Source organism: Salmo salar, chromosome 26, assembly GCF_965601325.2.
Source record: "Salmo salar chromosome 26, fSalSal1, whole genome shotgun sequence".
Lineage (NCBI taxonomy): Eukaryota > Metazoa > Chordata > Actinopteri > Salmoniformes > Salmonidae > Salmo > Salmo salar.
Genome location: NC_138316.1, coordinates 36656439 through 36681310, shown reverse-complemented (window position 1 = coordinate 36681310; position 24872 = coordinate 36656439). Strand labels below are relative to the sequence as shown.

Below are 24872 nucleotides of genomic sequence, written 5' to 3'. Positions count from 1 at the left end.
GTTCTGAATGGGTAGTAGAACAGGAGTCCTCCTAACTGAGTTCTGAATGGGTAGTAGAACAGGTGTCCTCCTAACTGAGTTCTGAATGGGCAGTAGAACAGGAGTCCTCCTAACTGAGTTCTGAATGGCTAGTAGAACAGGAGTCCTCCTAACTGAGTTCTGAATGGGTAGTAGAACAGGAGTCCTCCTAACTGAGTTCTGAATGGGTAGTAGAACAGGAGTCCTCAGAACTGAGTTCTGAATGGGCAGTAGAACAGGAGTCCTCAGAACTGAGTTCTGAATGGGCAGTAGAACAGGAGTCCTCCTAACTGAGTTCTGAATGGGTAGTAGAACAGGAGTCCTCCTAACTGAGTTCTGAATGGGTAGTAGAACAGGAGTCGTCCAAACTGAGTCCTGAATGGACAGTAGAACAGGAGTCCTCCTAACTGAGTTCTGAATGGGTAGTAGAACAGGAGTCCTCCTAACTGAGTTCTTAATGGACAGTAGAACAGGAGTCATCCTAACTGAGTTCTGAATGGGTAGTAGAACAGGAGTCATCCTAACTGAGTTCTGAATGGACAGTAGAACAGGAGTCCTCCTAACTTAGTTCTGAATGGGTAGTAGAACAGGAGTCCTCCTAACTGAGTTCTGAATGGACAGTAGAACAGGAGTCGTCCAAACTGAGTTCTGAATGGGTAGTAGAACAGGTGTCCTCCTAACTGAGTTCTGAATGGACAGTAGAACAGGAGTCGTCCAAACTGAGTTCTGAATTGACAGTAGAACAGGAGTCCTCCTAACTGAGTTCTGAATGGGTAGTAGAAAAGGAGTCCTCCTAACTGAGTTCTGAATGGGTAGTAGTACAGGAGTCCTCAGAACTGAGTTCTGAATGGGCAGTAGAACAGGAGTCCTCAGAACTGAGTTCTGAATGGGCAGTAGAACAGGAGTCCTCCTAACTGAGTTTTGAATGGGTAGTAGAACAGGAGTCGTCCTAACTGTGTTCTGAATGGGTAGTAGAACAGGAGTCCTCCTAACTGAGTTCTGAATGGGTAGTAGAACAGGAGTCCTCCTAACTGAGTTCTTAATGGACAGTAGAACAGGAGTCCTCCTAACTGAGTTATGAATGGGTAGTAGAACAGGAGTCCTCCTAACTGAGTTCTGAATGGGTAGTAGAACAAGAGTCCTCCTAACTGAGTTCTGAATGGGTAGTAGAACAGGAGTCCTCCTAACTGAGTTCTGAATGGGTAGTAGAACAGGAGTCATCCTAACTGAGTTCTGAATGGGCAGTAGAAAAGGAGTCTTCCTAACTGAGTTCTGAATGGGTAGTAGAACAGGAGTCGTCCAAACTGAGTTCTGAATGGACAGTAGAACAGGAGTCCTCCTAACTGAGTTCTGAATGGGTAGTAGAACAGGAGTCCTCCTAACTGAGTTTTTAATGGACAGTAGAACAGGAGTCCTCCTAACTGAGTTCTGAATGGGTAGTAGAACAGGAGTCCTCCTAACTGAGTTCTGAATGGGTAGTAGAACAAGAGTCCTCCTAACTGAGTTCTGAATGGGTAGTAGAACAGGAGTCCTCCTAACTGAGTTCTGAATGGGTAGTAGAACAGGAGTCCTCAGAACTGAGTTCTGAATGGGCAGTAGAACAGGAGTCCTCAGAACTGAGTTCTGAATGGGTAGTAGAACAGGAGTCCTCCTAACTGAGTTCTGAATGGGTAGTAGAACAGGAGTCATCCTAACTGAGTTCTGAATGGACAGTAGAAAAGGAGTCCTCCTAACTGAGTTCTGAATGGGTAGTAGAACAGGAGTCGTCCAAACTGAGTTCTGAATGGACAGTAGAACAGGAGTCCTCCTAACTGAGTTCTGAATGGGTAGTAGAACAGGAGTCCTCCTAACTGAGTTCTTAATGGACAGTAGAACAGGAGTCCTCCTAACTGAGTTCTGAATGGGTAGTAGAACAGGAGTCCTCCTAACTGAGTTCTGAATGGGTAGTAGAACAAGAGTCCTCCTAACTGAGTTCTGAATGGGTAGTAGAACAGGAGTCCTCCTAACTGAGTTCTGAATGGGCAGTAGAAAAGGAGTCCTCCTAACTGAGATCTGAATGGGCAGTAGAAAAGGAGTCCTCCTAACTGAGTTCTGAATGGGTAGTAGAACAGGAGTCCTCCTAACTGAGTTCTGAATGGGTAGTAGAACAGGAGTCCTCCTAACTGAGTTCTGAATGGGCAGTAGAAAAGGAGTCCTCCTAACTGAGTTCTGAATGGGTAGTAGAACAGGAGTCCTCCTAACTGAGTTCTGAATGGGTAGTAGAACAGGAGTCCTCCTAACTGAGTTCCGAATGGGTAGTAGAACAGGAGACCTCCTAACTGAGTTCCGAATGGACAGTAGAACAGGAGTCCTCCTAACAGAGTTCTGAATGGGCAGTAGAACAGGAGTCCTCCTAACTGAGTTCTGAATGGGTAGTAGAACAGGAGACCTCCTAACTGAGTTCTGAATGGGTAGTAGAACAGGAGTCCTCCTAACAGAGTTCTGAATGGGTAGTAGAACAGGAGTCCTCCTAACTGAGTTCTGAATGGGTAGTAGAACAGGAGTCCGCCTAACTGAGTTCTGAATGGACAGTTGAACAGGAGTCCGCCTAACTGAGTTCTGAATGGGCAGTAGAACAGGAGTCCTCAGAACTGAGTTCTGAATGGGCAGTAGAACAGGAGTCCTCCTAACTGAGTTCTGAATGGGTAGTAGAACAGGAGACGTCCTAACTGAGTTCTGAATGGGCAGTAGAACAGGAGTCCTCCAGCATTTAGCTCCTAACGGAGTTCTGAATGGGTAGTAGAACAGGACTCCTCCTAACTGAGTTCTGAATGGGTAGTAGAACAGGAGTCCTCCTAACTGAGTTCTGAATGGGTAGTAGAACAGGAGTCCTCCTAACTGAGTTCTGAATGGGTAGTAGAACAGGTGTCCTCCTAACTGAGTTCTGAATGGGCAGTAGAACAGGAGTCCTCCAGCATTTAGCTCCTAACGGAGTTCTGAATGGGTAGTAGAACAGGACTCCTCCTAACTGAGTTCTGAATGGGTAGTAGAACAGGAGTCCTCCTAACTGAGTTCTGAATGGGTAGTAGAACAGGAGTCTTCCTAACTGAGTTCTGAATGGGTAGTAGAACAGGAGTCCTCAGAACTGAGTTCTGAATGGGCAGTAGAACAGGAGTCCTCCTAACTGAGTTCTGAATGGGTAGTAGAACAGGAGTCGTCCTAACTGAGTTCTGAATGGGTAGTAGAACAGGAGTCCTCCTAACTGAGTTCTGAATGGGCAGTAGAACAGGTGTCCTCCAGCATTTAGCTCCTAACGGAGTTCTGAATGGGTAGTAGAACAGGAGTCCTCCTAACTGAGTTCTGAATGGGTAGTAGAACAGGTGTCCTCCTAACTGAGTTCTGAATGGGCAGTAGAACAGGAGTCCTCCTAACTGAGTTCTGAATGGCTAGTAGAACAGGAGTCCTCCTAACTGAGTTCTGAATGGGTAGTAGAACAGGAGACCTCCTAACTGAGTTCTGAATGGGTAGTAGAACAGGAGTCCTCCTAACTGAGTTCTGAATGGGTAGTAGAACAGGAGTCCTCCTAACTGAGTTCTGAATGGGTAGTAGAACAGGAGTCCTCCTAACTGAGTTCTGAATGGGTAGTAGAACAGTAGTCCTCCTAACTGAGTTCTGAATGGGCAGTAGAACAGGAGTCCTCCAGCATTTAGCTCCTAACGGAGTTCTGAATGGGTAGTAGAACAGGAGTCCTCCTAACTGAGTTCTGAATGGGTAGTAGAACAGGAGTTCTCCTAACTGAGTTCTGAATGGGTAGTAGAACAGGAGTCCTCCTAACTGAGTTCTGAATGGGTAGTAGAACAGGAGTCCTCCTAACTGAGTTCCGAATGGGTAGTAGAACAGGAGTCCTCCTAACTGAGTTCTGAATGGGTAGTAGAACAGGAGTCCTCCTAACTGAGTTCTGAATGGGTAGTACAACAGGAGTTAGCTCCTAACTGTGTTCTGAATGGGCAGTAGAACAGGAGTACTCCTAACTGAGTTCTGAATGGGTAGTAGAACAGGAGTACTCCTAACTGAGTTCTGAATGGGTAGAAGAACAGGAGTCCTCCAGTAGTTAGCTCCTAACTGAGTTCTGAATAAGACGTCTAGAAGCTCTATCTCAGGTCAGAATCACAGTGCGATACCAATATGTTGTGATGTTGCTAGCTACTGTTCGCTCTCTGTACAGGACTGTTTTACAATCCCACAAACATTGGCCTTTCTGTTGTGAAATCCTGTGGAACATTCCTTCCTGTCAATCACTCAAACTGCCAACTTAAAAGGGGTGGGCTAAATTCAAATGAATCCAGGCATCCTGCAGAAATTTGAAATGGCTGGAGTCGAGGAAACATACTTTAGACTGCTTCAGAAAATGTACTATTTCTAGTCTAATCTAATGTTTTAATTTATAGGTTGAGCTCTCCCGGACAAGATCATCTGCTGAAAGCATGTATGCCAATGAAAATGTCCAAATATCTAATATTATGTCAAGAAAGAATTGCTCACTGGTATGTGGGGGAATAAAGGGAGTATTCAATTCAAACCAAAACACAATACAAGGCTTCTCCTGTGAATGAATGGAAAAACATACTGTTTTAGACAGAGGTGCAGAGATACAGTGTTAGGGCTGAAGTGTTTGACTGGGATGCGATCCATGTTCTGTCGGCCACTCTGGGAAGACAGCCCTGTGTGTGTGTGTGTGTGTGTGAGGACAGCTATTCCCTGGCTAGCGCTGCTCCGGTCCTAACATTGTGTGGTGTGTTGGTCTAAGGTCCTGTATGGGTTGGGTTTAGTCCCAGTCCGGGTGGAGAGTGATGGTGGACCAGTCCCTTCCTGACTGTATGTGTGTTCTCATGAGACTGTTACAGAACTGGGAGACACACACACACGCACAAACACACAAACACACTCCTCACTGATGTAGGTGTGCCCCTGTGAGATGCTTCTGAAGAATACGGAAATTACAGGTCTTCAACTTGTTCACACATCCACGCAAACATGCAGGGCAGTGGACCCACACCCACACTAACATGCAGGGCAGTGGACCCACACCCACACTAACATGCAGGGCAATGGACCCACACTAACATGCAGCAGTGGGCCCACACTAACATGCAGGGCAGTGGACCCACACTAACATGCAGGGCAGTGGACCCACACTAACATGCAGGGCAGTGGACCCACACCAACATGCAGGGCAGTGGACCCACACTAACATGCAGGGCAGTGGACCCACACTAACATGCAGGGCAGTGGACCCACACCAACATGCAGGGCATTGGACCCACACTAACATGCAGGGCATTGGACCCACACTAACATGCAGGGCAGTGGACCCACACTAACATGCAGGGCAGTGGGCCCACACTAACATGCAGGGCAGTGGACCCACACTAGCATGCAGGGCAGTGGACCCACACTAACATGCAGGGCAGTGGACCCACACTAACATGCAGGGCAGTGGACCCACACTAACATGCACGGCAGTGGACCCACACTAACATACAGGGCAGTGGACCCACACCAACATGCAGGGCAGTGGACCCACACTAACATGCAGGGCAGTGGACCCACACTAACATGCAGGGCAGTGGACCCACACCAACATGCAGGGCAGTGGGCCCACACTAACATACAGGGCAGTGGACCCACACCAACATGCAGGGCAGTGGACCCACACTAACATGCAGAGCAGTGGAACCACACCAACATGCAGGGCAGTGGACCCACACCAACATGCAGGGCAGTGGACCCACACCCACACTAACATGCAGGGCAGTGGACCCACACTAACATGCAGGGCAGTGGACCCACACTAACATGCAGGGCAGTGGAACCACACCCACACTAACATGCAGGGCAGTGGAACCACACCCACACTAACATGCAGGGCAGTGGACCCACACCCACACTAACATGCAGGGCAGTGGACCCACACCCACACTAACATGCAGGGCAGTGGAACCACACCCACACTAACATGCAGGGCAGTGGACCCACACCCACACTAACATGCAGGGCAGTGGGCCCACACTAACATGCAGGGCAGTGGACCCACACCCACACTAACATGCAGGGCAGTGGAACCACACCCACACTAACATGCAGGGCAGTGAACCCACACTAACATGCAGGGCAGTGGACCCACACCCACACTAACATGCAGGGCAGTGGACCCACACCCACACTAACATGCAGGGCAGTGGACCCACACCCACACTAACATGCAGGGCAGTGGACCCACACCCACACTAACATGCACGGCAGTGGAACCACACCCACACTAACATGCAGGGCAGTGAACCCACACCCACACTAACATGCAGGGCAGTGGACTCACACCCACACTAACATGCAGGGCAGTGGACCCACACCCACACTAACATGCAGGGCAGTGGACTCACACCCACACTAACATGCAGGGCAGTGGACTCACACCCACACTAACATGCAGGGCAGTGGACCCACACCCACACTAACATGCAGGGCAGTGGACTCACACCCACACTAACATGCAGGGCAGTGGACTCACACCCACACTAACATGCAGGGCAGTGAACCCACACTAACATGCAGGGCAGTGAACTCACACCCACACTAACATGCAGGGCAGTGGACTCACACCCACACTAACATGCAGGGCAGTGGACTCACACCCACACTAACATGCAGGGCAGTGGACCCACACCCACACTAACATGCAGGGCAGTGGACTCACACCCACACTAACATGCAGGGCAGTGGACCCACACCCACACTAACATGCAGGGCAGTAGACTCACACCCACACTAACATGCAGGGCAGTGGACTCACACCCACACTAACATGCAGGGCAGTGGACCCACACCCACACTAACATGCAGGGCAGTGGACTCACACCCACACTAACATGCAGGGCAGTGAACCCACACTAACATGCAGGGCAGTGGACTCACACCCACACTAACATGCAGGGCAGTGGACTCACACCCACACTAACATGCAGGGCAGTGGACTCACACCCACACTAACATGCAGGGCAGTGGACTCACACCCACACTAACATGCAGGGCAGTGAACCCACACTCAGTTCTCTGGCACCAGCTACAACGTAACCCCAGAGAGAGAAGCCTATAGAATGATTATTACAACGGGACTCATTCTTTATCATTAGAAAACACCTGGAAACATAGCAGTGTCATACAGATTCTACACAGAGATTGTACACAGAATGATGGATGCATTAAAGACTATGTTTTGACATGAGTTTGCAAGTGCTATGTAGTATGTTTTTCTCACCATGCCTATTAGCTGTGACTTAGTTCTATGGCGGCTATGTCATTTTGAGACGGGTCTGCTCAGCCTCCTTGTTCAGATCATTTGTGGCGCCAATGGAACTGTGCCCATTGTCCCACATCACATACAGACAGTCTATACAACATAAGTGAAATTCAAGAGCTTGTTAAGGTGAAGCAGCCAGTGTGTCTGCCGGTTCCTTGTTCCGAGGCCAGGTGTTTCTGTGTCTAACGGCTGTGTTAGCGCCGCCAGGGAAGTCACCCCTAGAGCGAGCAGACACAGGGGGTGGTGGGTGAAGAGAAAGAGAAAGAGTGGTATTAGAGGGGAGGCGTGAGAGATGTATTCTAGTGGGCACAGACGGCTGCTGGCACTCGCTGGCACACTGACCTGGCAATTAGCCTCTGACTCACAACACCCACAGCACGCTCCTCTGACTGGCCAGTGAGGGAACAGAGAGAAACAGAGAGAGAGACACTCACAGCACGCTCCTCTGACTGGCCAGTGAGGGAACAGAGAGAAACAGAGAGAGAGACACTCACAGCACGCTCCTCTGACTGGCCAGTGAGGGAACAGAGAGAAACAGAGAGAGAGAGACACTCACAGCACGCTCCTCTGACTGGCCAGTGAGGGAACAGAGAGAAACAGAGAGAGAGACACTCACAGCACGCTCCTCTGACTGGCCAGTGAGGGAACAGAGAGAAACAGAGAGAGAGAGACACTCACAGCACGCTCCTCTGACTGGCCAGTGAGGGAACAGAGAGAAACAGAGAGAGAGACACTCACAGCACGCTCCTCTGACTGGCCAGTGAGGGAACAGAGAGAAACAGAGAGAGAGACACTCACAGCACGCTCCTCTGACTGGCCAGTGAGGGAACAGAGAGAAACAGAGAGAGAGACACTCACAGCACGCTCCTCTGACTGGCCAGTGAGGGAACAGAGAGAAACAGAGAGAGAGAGACACTCACAGCACGCTCCTCTGACTGGCCAGTGAGGGAACAGAGCTAGGTCCATGTAACAAACAATATGAAGTACATTGACAAAGCACCCCAAGCCATGACATAATGCATCCTGTCCTCTACACATGACTGCGTGTGTGTGTGTGTGTGTGTGTGTGTGTGTGTGTGTGTGTGTGTGTGTGTGTGTGTGTGTGTGTGTGTGTGTGTGTGTGTGTGTGTGTGTGTGTGTGTGTGTGTGTGTGTGTGTGTGTGTTTCGGTCTCTGTGTATGTGAGTCTACAGGGAGTCTTCACCCTTTGCAAACTGGCCTTTATCTGGAAAACCTGAAGTGAACACAAAAGTAAAGCACAACAGCTCTGTGAAACCCATTAGCCTGCCATTGTCTCAGCACACTGCCACTGACGTCTGTAATGCATTAACACAGGAAGAAAGGAGACTGGGAGAGACAAAGGGAGAGATGGAAGGAGCAAAGGAGAGAGGAAAAAGATGGACAGACAGGGAGAGAGGAAGATGGAGAGTAGGAGGGAGGGCGAGGGGAGACAGAGAGGACCGGAGACAGGCGAGAGAGAGAGCTAGATAGAGAGAGCGGGACAGAGAAAGAGATACAGAGAGAGGCGCAGAGAGTGGAGCAGAGAGTGGAGCAGAGAGAGTGACAGACGCGGCAGACAGGCAGCCCCAGACTGAGCCATATGCAGAGTAACAGAAACCCCAGCCTGTTGAGCCGAGGTAAAAGTCAGGGTTCAGCTCCCCCAGGGCTGGAACAGTAACAGACAAAAAGAGCTTGTGTGTACGTGTCATATGTGTGTGCACGTGTCTGTGTGTACATGTCTGTGTGTGTGTGTGTACGTGTCTGTGTGTGTGTGTCTGTGTCTGTGTGTGTCTCTTTACGTGTGTGTGTGTGTGTGTGTGTGTGTGTGTGTGTGTGTGTGTGTGTGTGTGTGTGTGTGTGTATTTGTATGCGTGTGTATGTGTGTATGTGTGTGCAAGCAGCATCTGCTGCTCAACTGATCCTCCTGCCAAGTTAGCCGTTTCATGGGGGCTGTCACCCCTCATCTCTCCCTCCTCTCCATCCATCTCCCCCTGCCTCCATCTAGCTCCCTCCCTCGTTCAGGCCTCCCCTGTCCTCCCTCCCACCCTCATGGAGTGTGTGACTTCAGTAAATGAGGAGGTGGGTGAAGGAGGGGGGGTTAGATGGATGAGGTAATGCTAGATGTGGCCCAGCTCAGCTTGGAGGAAACAAAGGCAATGAATTTCCGAGCTCCAGTTTGCAGATGAGCTTCCCTTTTGAAATCAGAGAGGGTGAAGGAGCAGGTTATTACAGTGTGAGACAAAGTGTGTACAACGTCCATAATTCTGTCTACCTCACAATTATCAAAATGAGTATCTCTTTGTCAGTTCTTGATGCTGGGGAAACTGTAAAAACAGTTGTGTGTGTGTGTATTAGTTATTATATGTAGCTGTACGTTTCAATTGACATTTTCCTCCGCTGAGTTGCTTTCTCTCTGTTTTAGGGGGATTGTCCTTTGTCTGTCTGTCTGTCTGTCTGTCTGTCTGTCTGTCTGTCTGTCTGTCTGTCTGTCTGTCTGTCTGTCTGTCTGTCTGTCTGTCTGTCTGTCTGTCTGTCTGTCTGTCTGTCTGTCTGTCTGTCTGTCTGTCTGTCTGTCTGTCTGTCTGTCTGTGTTTTAAGCCTAATGTATACCTGTAGGGAGTAAGCAGTTATTCTAAAGAAATGGTAGTAAACTCACAGATACTGTAGCTAGCAGAGTGTAGCACAGGACAGGCTCTGCGGGTCGTTAAGATGCTCCTGAGAACCTGTGAGCTGACAGAAGCTCATAGACAACCAGTGACCAGACATGACTCACAAGGCTGCATCACCCCAGAGATAAACGTACAGAGAGACAGCACCCAGACACACACACATATACAGTACACACATGCATGCACGCACACAGACTAAAGAAAACAAAACAATGTACGTTCTCTCACTCACACACACACAAACCCACACACACAAAGCTAGATAGTCCCCCATACTCATATACAAACAATAGTAGATAAACAACCTGATACAAGACTAGCACAACACTGGGATACATTTCACTGCCAATGTAAAGTACACAACAAACAATCACTGCTTTCTCTGTAGCCTGGTTGCCAGTCTCTTTCTACTTATTTAGCTAACTCCTGTGTCCTGGCTATTGTTAGGCTAGTTCCTTTACTAGTAAGGCCAAACAGCGGAAGGTACAGTAAGACAGCAGAGGCAGGAGATCCAGACAGAACCATGTAGGGAGGGGGGTTGGTCTGGCTGCTGCCCTAGTTCAGGCTGTGTTTCTGGGCTAGCTTGCCTAGACAGGTCCCCTTTAGGTCTGGGACTCTTTCTCTCTCTCTCTCTCTCTCTCTCTGTGTCAGTGGACTCATTAAAAATACATCCCCACCGATTACACTGCTGGCCAACTGCAGCTCCTTGAAATCTGTTTCCAATCTCCTCCAACTTTATGTAACGTTATTAGTTTAACAGAAGGGGATTTTTATACAGTAGATTCTGGCACCAGTCAAACGCATGCACAAGGACATGGACGGACGGACACACACACACACACGCACAAGTGATCTAAACCTCACCTGACTAATGTTTCAAAAAGTGTGCATTTCAACCATTACCCATGAGCCTTTGCTTCAGGCAGCACTCAGCAACTTGATAAATAATATATGGATGGACCCCCGCCCATGAGTCTGTCTCACACACACACACACACACACACACACACACACACACACACACACACACACACACACACACACACACACACACACACACACACCCCCCCCCCCCCTCCCACGGAGGCAATGTTACACACACACACACTTTCTAAAGTTGTGTCAGCCCCAAGCCACGAAATATATACAGTACCAGTCAAAAGTTTGGATACACCTACTCATTCAAGGGTTTTGCTTTATTTTTTACTATTTTCTACAATGTAGAATAATAGTGAAGACATCAACACAAGTATATGGAATATGGAATCATGTAGTAACTAAAAAAGTGTAGTAGCCAAAAAAGTGTCAAAATATATTTTATATTCTTCAGATAGCCACCCTTTGCCTTGACAGCTTTGCACACTCTTGGCATTCTCTTAACCAGCTTCACCTGGAATGCTTTTCCAACAGTCTTGAAGGAGTTCCCACATATGCTGAGCACTTGTTGGCTGCTTTTCCTTCACTCTGCGGTCCAACTCATCCCAAACCATCTCAGTTGGGTTGAGGTTGGGTGATTGTGGAGGCCAGGTCATCGGATGCAGCACTCCATCACTCTCCTTCTTGGTGAAATAGCCCTTACACAGCCTGGAGGTGTGTTGGGTCATTGTCATGTTGTAAAACAAATGATAGTCCCACTAAGCACAAACCAGATGTATCGCGTATCGCTGCAGAATGCTGTGGTAGCCATGCTGGTGTCATGACGTTGGCCTCTTTGAGTACAGAGAGGACAGTTGACCCCCTCCCCCCTTGCACCATCCCCCAACCTACCTCCCCCCACCCAGGCCCTGTGTGAAAGGGTTGTAAAACTCTAAGAGGAGAATCTCTTGCCACATGGCCCATAGAGAGACACAGGAAATTCTTCCAACTCACAGAATTGGGGAGCCAAGCAACATTTGTGTTCTGGAGAAGGTATGGAAGACTGGTGAAGAATCCAGCTACGAACTGGTCCACTTGGTACAATTTTGTGATACTCAGAAGAGACAATATAGCCATATTACCATAAAACTGTTTATATAATAGCCTCAGCGATGGGACTTGCATCCACATGGTTGTATAAAATGTATTAATAAGGATAAAGCTATTTGTAGTGCATTGAGATGCTATGTACTGATGTTAATGTGATAGAATTGTATTTCTGTACCAAGCTTAACTCAGTCATCGGCACGCCCCCAGGGACACAGACAGGACCAGGCGTCATGTGACAAGCCTGTTCTATGTTCACTATAAAACCACCCCACCCTGATTTACTTTCTAGAGACCAGGCCTCCACTCCATTGCGAGTTGGCCAATAGGTTTGACCATCCAAGTACTTTACTGAACGTGAACTATACCACGTGGTTAACTTTTAGACTATTGATACCGACAGAATAAGAACAAGTCTTTGATATTAATTAATAGTCTGCAGCTAGAAATTATATAATTGAACGCGAAGACCAACGAAACATCCATTCTATAACGACATTAATGAATGTCGCTTTGAAAGATCCATTCTAACCGAGAGAGAGAGAGAGAGAGAGAGCGCGGACAAAACTCTCCAACAGAACGACGCTCCAACAAGGATCCCGACGACACACTGAGCGTAAATATATATTGATTGCAATTGTTCCCAAATGAGTGAGCGTTCATGTGCAAAGGATTAGCATGTCAATTGTTAATATTAATGAACTCTGTGTCCCTCCTCAGCTGAACTTTTATGACCCATTGTTGAACAAGACACCAGCCATGCCTGTTAGCCACTAGGCCACATTACTCTACCAATTCTTTGTGATGATAATTACTGTTTGTATGCTTTCTGTGAATTACTTAGTTTAGTAAATAAATGATTTTAAGACAATTGATGTATGGATGACTCTTAGTAAAGGCTGGGTTTGTGCAGATACAACAATTTACGACGTTTGGAATGTGACTGGACGTGAGGTAAAATACACCATTTAAACCAGAAGATAATCGGCCTATACTATAATAGAATATAATATATAATGTTATAATATAGGAAAGTTATATTAGGAAAATTATAACTTTGTAATCTGAATATTTTCCTTGGTGCCCCGATCTCCTAGTTAATTACAATTAAACGATTAATCACTTTAATCGCCTGATAATAATTACAGGGAGTTAATTGATAAACATGTCTTCAGTTTAATGGTACCCCAAAGACACGACACTGGTTAAGTGTGCCTTTAATTCTAAATAAATCACAGACAGTGTCATCAGCAAATCACCCCCACACCATCACACCTCCTCCTCCATTCTTCACGGTGGGAACCACACATGCGGAGATCATCTGTTCACCTACTCTGCGTCTCACAAAGACACGGCGGTTGGAACCAAAAATCTCAAATTTGGACTCATCAGACCAAAGGACAGATTTCCACCGGTCTAATGTCTAATGTCTAGCCCCAGTACATCACTGGGGCTAAGCTGCCAGCCATCCAAGACCTCTACACCAGGCGGTGTCAGAGGAAGGCCCTAGAAATTGTCAAAGACCCCAGCCACCCCAGTCCTAGACTGTTCTCTCTACTACCGCATGGCAAGCGGTACCGGAGTGCCAAGTCTTGGACAAAAAGGCTTCTGAACAGTTTTTACCCCCAAGCCATAAGACTCCTGAACAGGTAATCAAATGGCTACCCGGACTATTTGCATTGTGTGCCCCCCCAACCCCTCTTTTTATGCTGCTGCTACTCTCTGTTTAACATAAATGCATAGTTACTTTAACTATACATTGATGTACATAGTACCTCAATTGGGCCGACCGAACCAGTGCTCCCGCACATTGGCTAACCGGGCTATCTGCATTGTGTCCCACCCACCAAGTAGCTACTGCTACTCTCTGTTCATCATATATGCATAGTCACTTTAACCATATCTACTTGTACATACTACCTCAATCAGCCTGACTAACCCGTGTCTGTATGTAGCCTCACTACTTTTATAGCCTCGCTACTGTATATAGCCTGTCTTTTTACTGTCGTTCTATTTCTTTACTTACCTATTGTTCACCTAATACCTTTTTTGCACTATTGGTTAGAGCCTGTAAGTAAGCATTTCACTGTAAGGTCTACACCTGTTGTATTCGGCGCACGTGACAAATACACTTTCATTTGATTTACTGATCCTGTTTCTTTGCCCAAGCAAGTCTATCTTATTATTGGTGTCCTTAAGTAATGGTTTCTTTGCAGCAATTTGACCATGAAGGCCTGATTCACACAGTCTCCTCTGAACAGTTGATGTTGAGATGTGTCTGTTACTTGAACTCTGTGAAGCATTTATTTGGGCTGCAATTTCTGAGGCTGGTAACTCTAATGAACTTATCCTCTGCAGCAGAGGTAATTCTGTGTCTTCCTTTCCTGTGGCGGTTCTCATGAGAGCCAGTTTCATCATACCACTTGATGGTTTTTGCGACTGCACTTTCAAAGTTTTTGACCTTTTCTGGATTGACTGACCTTCATGTCTTAAAGTAATGATGGACTGTCATTTCTCTTTGCTTATTTGAGCTGTATTTCCAATAATATGGACTTGGTCTCTTACCAAATAGGGCTATCTTTTGTATACCACCCCTACCTTGTCACAACACAACTGATTGGCTCAAACACATTAAGAAGGAAAGAAATTCCACAAATTAACTTTTAACAAGGCACATCTGCTAATTCAAATGCATTCCAGGTGACTACCTCATGAAGCTGGTTGAGAGAATGCCAAGAGTGTGCAAAGCTGAAATCAAGGCAAAGGGTGGCTACTTTAAAGAATCTCAAATATAGAATATATTTTGATTTGTTAAACACTTTTTTTGTTCCTACATGATTCCATATGTGTTATTTAATAGATTTGATATCTTCACTATTATTCTACAATGTAGAAAATAGTAGAAATAAAGAAAAATCCTTGAATGAGTAGGTTTTTTCCATATTTTGTTGTTACAGCCTTATTCTAAAATGTATTGAATAGTTTTTTTCTCTCCCCTCATCAATCTACACACAATACCCCATAATGAGAAACCAAAAACAGGTTTGCAGAAAAAAAAAGTGAAACCCAGAAATATCACATTTACATAAGTATTCAGAACCTTTACTCAGTACTTTGTTGAAGCACCTTTGGCAGCCATTACAGACTCGAGTCTTCTTGGATATGATGCTACAAGCTTGGCACACCTGTATTTGGGGAGTTTCTCCCATTCCGCTCTGCAGATCCTCTCAAGCTCTGTCAGTTTGGATGGGGAGCGTTGCTGCACGCCATTTTCAGGTCTCTCCAGAGATGTTTGATCGGGTTCAAGTCCGGGCTCTGGCTGGGCCACTCAAGGACAGAGACTTGTCCTAAAGCCACTCCTGCATTCTCTTGGCTGTGTGCTTAGGGTTGTTGTCCTGTTGGAAGGAGAACCTTCACCCCAGTCTGAGGTCCTGAGAGCTCTGGAGCAGATTTTCATCAAGGATCTCTCTGTACTTTGCTCCGTACAGCTTTGCTCCATCCTGACTAGTCTCCCAGTCCCTGCCGCTGAAAAACATCCCCACAGCATGATGCTGCCACCACCATGCTTCACCGTAGGGATGGTGCCAGGGTTCCTCCAGACGTGACGCTTTACATACAGGCCAAAGAGTCCAATCTTGGTTTCATCAGACCAGAGAATCTTGTTTCTCGTGGTCTGAGAGTCTTTTGGTCCCTTTTGGCAAACTCCAAGCGGGTTGTCATGTGCCTTTTACTGAGGAGTGGCTTCCGTCTGGCCACTCTACCGTAAAGGCCTGATTGGTGGAGTGCTGCAGAGATGGTTGTCATTCTCTGTCAGAGTGACCATCGAGTTCTTTGTCACCTCCCTGACCAAGGCCCTTCTCCCCGGATTGCTCAGATTGCTCAGCTCTAGGAAGAGTCTTGGTGGTTCCAAACTTCTTCCATTTAAGCATGATGTGTTGTTGGGGATATTCAATGCTACAGAAATGTTTTGGTTCCCTTCCCCAGATCTGTGCCTCGACACAATCCTGACTAGGAGCTCTACAGACAATTCCTTCGACCTCATGGCTTGGTTTTTGCTCTGACATGCACTGCCAAATGTGGGACCTTATATAGACAGGTGTGTGCCTTAAAACAATTTAATCCATTTTAGAATCAGGCTGTAATGTAACAAAAATGTGGAAAATGTCAAGAGGTCTGAATACTTTCCCGAATGCTGCTTCACAGCAGGATTCTAAAATGGATCACTAACTTTTAAACAAACATCACCTGAGAAAATGGCTCATGGTCACATAGAAAAACATCCACACTAAGGTTCTACAATTATGTACAAAGGTTGGACCATTTGATATTCTTGTTCATAACCGCTTGGTTTGTGATTCATGTTATTTAAACATATGTCTGTGGATTACAATTTTCACCACTGTCTACAGTGGTTGGAACTTCCTAGAAGGCGAGGGATACATTCACTGTGTTGTGACAGCTCTGGCAAGCAGCATGCATGTCTACCGTCTTTCCCTCCCGCTCACTCTCTCTACTCTCCCCGTCCTCTCGGCCCACTCTTTTTAACATCCTGTGCTCACTGGGAAGATGCTTTGTGGCACTGGCAACGTCGTTCCCTAGCTTCCAAGTGAGGCGCGTTTGAAGAAAGAATAACACTTGTGAGAATTGAAGGCCTGGAAGAGAAGCCAAGCTCAACTATCCTGACCAATGATTATGTTTTTTTGAAGAGTAATCGTGGTCTTCAGGAAGTAATTCAAGATATCAGCATATCTAAAGTATAGTATCTACAAGAATAGGAAAAGTGGGCAAATGTGGTTTCTGGGTAAACTACCCATTTAAATGATATGGGAAGACAAGATAGATGTTACGGTCCACAAGGACAAATTTGTATATGGACATCATAGCTGCACCATCACAAAAATACATGTTATACGCAAGACAAAATAGATTGAATGGCCACAATTTTCTTCCCGTCATGTGAACTGATGTGAAAGAACTTGTCAGGTGAAACCAAAGTCCTGGAAGGCATCTTCCATATTGCTTTGGTCAATTTGCTGAACAGTCCAGATGGAGGGAAACAAGCAGAGGAGGCTACTTTAGACTATCGAGATGCACCCCGTGCCAACTTGAATCTTAAAACGTCTTTTTCACCCCAGGAAGCCCTTTCCTGGTGTAACGACCAATAGATGGACATACTAGCTCACAATCATTCAACCCATTACAATCAAGCTCAGCCATGGGACAGTGTGTTTTAACTATTTTGTGCTGTCTCCTGTTACTTTACACGTGTGTGCACACACACATAAAACCATTGATCTCCTTTGTTTTCTTGGTGGAGAAAGAGATCTTTCTTCCTCAACCCCAGGGAGAGGGGAAGTAGTGGGGGAGGGGAGGAAAAAGGGGAGATGTGTGCGCGGGAAGGAGAGGGGTCAGACAACACAATGGGAACAAGTCTATGAGAGGAGTGTAGAAATAGGGGAAGGAAGAGGGAGAACTTGTAGAGCAATTCTAGACATTTGTTCTAGTACATTGATTGAAGTGCAAGGAGTTTCCCAGTGATGTCGAACTGTCTCATAATTGTCTTAGGGGAACACACACACCCTCTAATCTGCAAAAATGATACATTTGAGGATTCCATTATTAATTTGGTGTGTCTGAATAAAAAGTGTTATTGGTATTACTCAATGTAAATTAAGGGAAATTGTGAGCAAAATGATTAATTATATCACTTTAGTAAATTATTTTAAAAAGGGTTAATGAACATCTGTGGCCCCATCTTGTAAAATCCTCAAGTTACCGCCCTTTGTGTTGCTATTCCTACTGCTGGCATGTTATCATAATGGTAACAAATATTTAACGTCATTAAGCTGCCACATTATTTGATTAAGAATGGGAAGATGTACCCAAATACATTTAAATTAAATTCAATCTAGAAACATTAAGTAATTATTTTCCAAAATGCCATGTCCAAATGCGACCACATCTCAAGAATGACCCACACACATATCACTCCTGATTAATGAAACAAAAAACACACAATTTTCTTCCTTTATTGCTTTCTGGTAAATACTGCACATTTTGCTTTATGTCTTGTACACAGATACCTTACCCAGAGCTCTCAACATAGCATATCAACAAGGCTAGAGCTCGCTAGCGCTGTCCCCAAATAATTAAAAAACGTACAATCCCACTTTGCATCATATTTCTGTTTTTCCAAATGAAATGCCGCTCTACAGGGGGCTGGGTACTGCAATTCAATTAGGTTGAGAGCAGAAATTAATTCAAGCCACTTCACTTAACAGCAAAACTGGATCTGAACAGGAACACTCGTCAATTATGCATAGCTGAAAGGGATTCTCCTGGGTAAAGACACAGCTGCATGTCCAGCTATTAAAACCCATTGGGCCGGTTTCCTAGACACAGATTAAGTCTAGTTCTGGACTAAAAAAAAACATTTTCTAAAGAGGATTTCAGCAAAACTGCTCCGTAATATAAAAGCATCAGTGGCTCATTTTGAGTGACAGTTAGAGGGGGTGATGATGGTGGAGCGATGGGGGACAGTGACAGTTAGAGGGGGTGATGATGGTGGAGCGATGGGGGACAGTGACAGTTAGAGGGGGTGATGATGGTGGAGCGATGGGGGACAGTGACAGTTAGAGGGGGTGATGATGGTGGAGCGATGGGGGACAGTGACAGTTAGAGGGGGTGATGATGGTGGAGCGATGGGGGACAGTGACAGTTAGAGGGGGTGATGATGGTGGAGCGATGGGGGACAGTGACAGTTAGAGGGGGTGATGATGGTGGAGCGATGGGGGACAGTGACAGTTAGAGGGGGTGATGATGGTGGAGCGATGGGGGACAGTGACAGTTAGAGGGGGTGATGATGGTGGAGCGATGGGGGACAGTGACAGTTAGGGGGGGTGATGATGGTGGAGCGATGGGGGACAGTGACAGTTAGAGGGGGTGATGATGGTGGAGCGATGGGGGACAGTGACAGTTAGAGGGGGTGATGATGGTGGAGCGATGGGGGACAGTGACAGTTAGAGGGGGTGATGATGGTGGAGCGATGGGGGACAGTGACAGTTAGAGGGGGTGATGATGGTGGAGCGATGGGGGACAGTGACAGTTAGAGGGGGTGATGATGGTGGAGCGATGGGGGACACTGACAGTTAGAGGGGGTGATGATGGTGGAGCGATGGGGGACAGTGACAGTTAGAGGGGGTGATGATGGTGGAGCGATGGGGGACAGTGACAGTTAGAGGGGGTGATGATGGTGGAGCGATGGGGGACAGTATACCCTGGATGCTCTTAATGATGTCTGTCTCGGGTGTGTGTTGGTAGGAGTCAATCAGGAAACACACACACGGGCCTATTTGTTCTTGCTCAGTGTTCTCTGTTTCTCGCCGTGCTCCACTATCTTCTCCTCCACGTACAGTCCTTTACGCCGGCGAACAGCGTTCATGTATTTCAGAGCCTGATTGGCGGAATCAGCCTTCTCTCCAAAGTGGAGGTACTCCTCTTCTGTGGTAGGAACCCAGGACGGATCACTGGAGATCACCTTGAGACACACACAGAGACAGACAGAGACACAGAGAGAGAGTGATTTAGTTTATACATACAGACAGATTTAGTTTGAAGTCCACCACTGAGCAGGATAATGCTTCATTAAATGGACTATAGATACAAAGATCAGGACCTGTATCCCCAAAACATCTCAGTCAGGTCAACCCTGTCCATATTATCTTATTCTTTATGACTGAAAAGGCTAAACAGATCCTAGATCAGCACTCCTACGCTGAGACACTTTGTGGAGCGGACACTGGAATCTACCCCACATGACAAAGAACCCGGTCTTGGCTAAGCTTTGCTCAGCAGTGGTGGCAGACAAGGAAGGGAACATGACTACTGTTATCCAACTCAGCTGCTCCCTGTCGCTCTCTCTACCTCCCCCTCTAGCTCCCTACCTGGCTCTCTCCACCCCCCTCCCCCTCTATCAGGCTCTGACAGTAGGGGAGGTTATAGAGATACATGTGTTCTTCCAAAGCAGTCAGTCACACAGACATCCAGATCAACACTGTGTCACTGTGTTCTAGAGGAGAGACTGTGTGTGTTTGTTGAGGAGGGCCTGGCTATGTGCAACCTGCTGAGGAGATGAGGCAATGCCTTCTGCTGCTTCACACACACACCATGCCACAATTACTGTACCAGTGTGTTTCGTGGGCCCCTGCACCTGGCCGTTAGGGGCCCCGAGTGACAGACTCTGGTTGCAGGCAACAGATGGTAGAGGAGGAAGAACACCAGACAGATTACGAGGTTGCACGCACGCACGTGCACACACACACACACACACACGCACACACACACACACACACACACACCGCACACGCACACAGGGGAACCACGTGAGTAACATATATTTCAGCACAATTGGGTCCAGTAGGGCGAATGGGTGTGTGTTTCATTGTGTGTGTGCGTGTGCAGGGTTAGAGTGGCGGGTTCTCAGCTCTAACTGTAACGGGGGGACTGTACCAACAGGGGGGCTGAAACCCACGAACACACTAGTACGCACGAGCACACACAAGCAAAGACACACACAGGTCTTTGATTTAATCTGCTATCTGCGGCCCCTGCTGTGTGCATCCCTTCGGTTACTTATCTTTACAGGGGCCTTTGTCTCACTGCTGTGTGTGTGTTTGTGAGTGAGTGAGTGAGTGAGTGAGCTTTTGTCACCGCGCTCCATGAAGCGTGTCAGTGGGCCTCACCTACATTAGCCTGAATGAACACAAACACACACACGCTAGTCCCTGAACTACAACACAATGGGAGGAAAAAAGTTCTTGTCACAACCTCTTTCTCATGCTAATCTAATGTAAGTCCATAACATTACACACATAGCTAACACAACAATACAACACTCACAGAAGAGCTCTCTCTCTGTCACTAAACACTATTCATATGTGAAATAAATATGAAGTCCATAGCAAATCAATGATAAACTCAATGCTAACAGTAGCTTGCATCTAATTTAAATAGACTAGATGTATAGAATAGATTCAGATAGAAGCAAGGTGGAGTCTACTAAAACCCCATTGTCATTGTCTATGGAGTAACTATCTATGTTGTCATGACTGTCTATGGAGTAACTATCTATGTTGTCATGACTGTCTATGGAGTAACTATCTATGTTGTCATGACTGTCTATGGAGTAACTATCTATGTTGTCATGACTGTCTATGGAGTAACCATCCATGTTGTCATGACTGTCTATGGAGTAACCATCCATGTTGTCATGACTGTCTATGGAGTAACCATCCATGTTGTCACGATTGTCTATGGAGTAACCATCCATGTTGTCACGATTGTCTATGGAGTAACCATCCATGTTGTCACGATTGTCTATGGAGTAACCATCCATGTTGTCACGATTGTCTATGGAGTAACCATCCATGTTGTCATGACTGTCTATGGAGTAACTATCTATGTTGTCATGATTGTCTATAGAGTAACTATCTATGTTGTCATGATTGTCTAGAGTAATCATTCATGTTGTCATGATTGTCTATGGAGTAACCATCCATGTTGTCATGATTGTCTATGGAGTAACTATCTATGTTGTCATGACTGTCTATGGAGTAACTATCTATGTTGTCATGACTGTCTATGGAGTAACCATCCATGTTGTCATGACTGTCTATGGAGTAACCATCCATGTTGTCATGACTGTCTATGGAGTAACTATCTATGTTGTCATGATTGTCTATAGAGTAACTATCTATGTTGTCATGATTGTCTATGGAGTAACTATCTATGTTGTCATGATTGTCTATGGAGTAACTATCTATGTTGTCATGATTGTCTATGGAGTAACTATCTATGTTGTCATGATTGTCTATGGAGTAACTATCTATGTTGTCATGACTGTCTATGGAGTAACTATCTATGTTCTCATGACTGTCTATGGAGTAACTATCTATGTTGTCATGACTGTCTATGGAGTAACAATCTATCTAACTGCTGCAGATAATGACAGAGTAACGTAAATTAAACTGGACAGACCTGTTTTAATGAAGCACACACACAAAGGCTGACAACAATGTGCTGGTAGGGGGTGGGTGTGTGGAGCAACTGGGGAATCTAATACTGAGTGACATGCTGTGTGTTGTAATGAATTTGCATAGCGTGTGTGTCGCATCTAGTTTCAATGTTTATTCGCCATGTGCCGAGGATACAACAGGTGTAAAACAATACAGTAACATTCTTACCTTGAGAGCTCTTTCCCAACAGCATTTATAATAAAAATAATAATATAGATAATAATGATAATAATATAGATAATAATAACAAATAAAAGCAGTGTGTGTGTGTGTGGTGTCTCTTCTGCCTGGCAGTGTGACATCAGGTCAGACCGTAAAGCTGTTCACTAGGCTTGTGTGTGTGTGTGTGTGTGTGTGTGTGTGTGTGTGTGTGTGTGTGTGTGTGTGTGTGTGTGTGTGTGTGAGAGAGAGAGACACCGGGCGGAGCTCTCGGCCAATTAAATTAGCCGACCTTGAACAATTACCACTTAAACCCCCAGACAGACAGGAGCGCACACACACACACTCACTCACACACACCAAATAAGAAACACGTAATACACACACCCATCACATAGATATAGTGGGTTCTGAAATGATTGACCCCCTTGATAAAGATGAGCAAAAATGACTGTATAAAATAAATTATAAAACTACAGTACATTGTATTAGGCTTGAGAGGTACCCAGATTTTCAAAATGTCATACTGTTCTTCTGCCATCCTGGGATTTACGTAATTACCGGCATAGCACACAAAGGGGCGCTAAAAACAAAAAGCCCATTGGAATGCTAACAAAATTAGCACAAGTAATAGCGAAATCACATATACCTTGTTAGGTAAATGCTAACAAGCAAAAATGAACAAACTAATTGCAAAGACAAGCAAATCCAGCTCATAAAGTTATACAAGTATAGCTAGTAGTTACCGAATGTCATTTTCGGTGAATGTGGACATTTACAAGCGTATGTGAACGAGAGAAATTGTGCAAATGAACCAAATGTTATGATGCATGTTTTTCTGAAGGAAAAGCATAATGTGTACACGGAGCAGAGAGGAGAAGAATGGAGGATGGAAAAACCACTAGTAGGAAGCACAGGGGGAAAAATGGCAGCCGTACAGAACTCCGATAACAGAGCTCTCAGACTTCTAAAACACGGTAGAAAGCAGTTATAATATATCTGATGGCAAACATTTAGTAGTGAATGAATACAAGTGTAACTTCATCACCTCATGTCTGCCACACAACAGAGACTCTGATAGATATAGAAGGCTATGGACTCAGCAGCTCCGCTTTCTCTTGTTTCGCTCTTTACAACGAACACGTGACTGGCTCAACTGTTCTAGGAACTGTAAAATAATGTGACAGGTGAAATGAAGAACGCAATCTGCTTTATCTCCTAACGTATTGCACAAGTTGACTGCAGGTATTGACTTAAAAGTAGCTACAAATATTCACATTTATTGAAGAACTCAAAATAACTATTTTTCAAGGTATTGAGTAACCATCCACTGGCTTTTTTTGCAAAACAATTATTGTAAAATGATATTATTTTATACTAATACCAAAGGTCAAAGAAAGAGACCCTGTTTTCAATACCTCACCTTCTGAGGATAACGACCCTGAGCCCATTTCTAAAATGTTTGAGGAGTTGGAGAACACATTGGGAGGGATCTTAGACCATTCCTCCATACAGAATCCTTCCAGATCCTTGATATCCTTCATCTGCGCTTATGGACTGTCCTCTTCAATTCAAACCACTGCTTTTTAAATGGGGTTAAAGTCAGGCAACTGATGGCCATTGCAAAATGTTGATTTTGGGGCCAATGGACCATTTCTTCATGGACTTTGATTTTCTGCTTGGGGTTATTGTCTTGCTGGAAGATCCACTTGCGGCCAAGTTTTAGCCTCCTGGCAGAGGCAACCAGATTTTGGGCTAAAATGTCCTGGTACTAGGTAAAGTTCATGATGCCGTTGACCTTAACAAGGGCCCCAGGACCAGTGCAAGAAGAATATCCCTATAACATCAAAGATCCACCACCATATTTTACAGTAGGTATGGGGTTCTGCTTATTCGTTCTCATTTCAACACCAAACACTGGTGTGCGTGGCCAACGAGCTCACACATAACTGAAGACAGACACAGATATTTGAATAAAAATGTAAATATGGGTGCTAAAAACCTCCAGGCCAGTTCAGTTGCTTATTGAAAGGGCACCTCAGATTCAGGCCTCCCAAAACTACTTTTAGCAAGGGCTCTGGTCAAAAGTAGTGCTCTATATAGGGATTAGAGAATAGAGTTACCTGGACAAAAGTATTGTACTATATTGGGAATAGGATGCCCAGGTCAAAACTAGTGCTCTATATTTATTTTATATTTAACCTTTATTTAACCAGGCAAGTCAATTAAGAACAAATTCTTATTTTCAATGACGGCCTAGGAACAGTGGGTTAACTGCCTTGTTCAGGGGCAGAACGAGAGATTTGTACCTTGTCAGCTCGGGGATTCAAACTTGCAACCTTTCGGTTACTAGTCCAACGCTCTAACCACTAGGCTACCCTGCCGCCCTAGGGAATAGGGTGCCAAGGTCAAAACTAGTGCCCTATATAGGGAATAGGGTGCCCAGGTCAAACTAGTGCTCTATATAGGGAATAGGGTGCCCAGGTCAAACTAGTGCTCTATATAGGGAATAGGGTGCCCAGGTCAAAACTGGTGCTCTATATAGGGAATAGGGTGCCCAGGTCAAAACTAGTGCTCTATATAGGGAATAGGGTGTCCAGGTCAAACCTGGTGCTCTATATAGGGAATAGGGTGCCCAGGTCAAACTAGTGCTCTT

At 45.8% G+C, this 24872-nt stretch overlaps 1 protein-coding gene and 1 long non-coding RNA gene across 3 annotated transcripts in view; one reads left to right on the top strand and one right to left on the bottom strand.

Annotated features, from left to right (window-relative positions):
• LOC145864259 (uncharacterized) overlaps nt 1-24872 on the top strand; it is a 72679-nt gene that overhangs the window by 44947 nt on the left and 2860 nt on the right. The window lies entirely within an intron of this gene.
• LOC106587851 (elongation factor-like GTPase 1) overlaps nt 17998-24872 on the bottom strand; it is a 96492-nt gene continuing 89617 nt past the window's right edge. Inside the window, exon 23 of the mRNA XM_082969678.1 lies at nt 17998-19521. Within this exon, the coding sequence (XP_082825804.1) occupies nt 19333-19521 (189 nt within the window). The 3' untranslated portion in view covers nt 17998-19332. The remainder of the gene's footprint in view (nt 19522-24872) is intronic.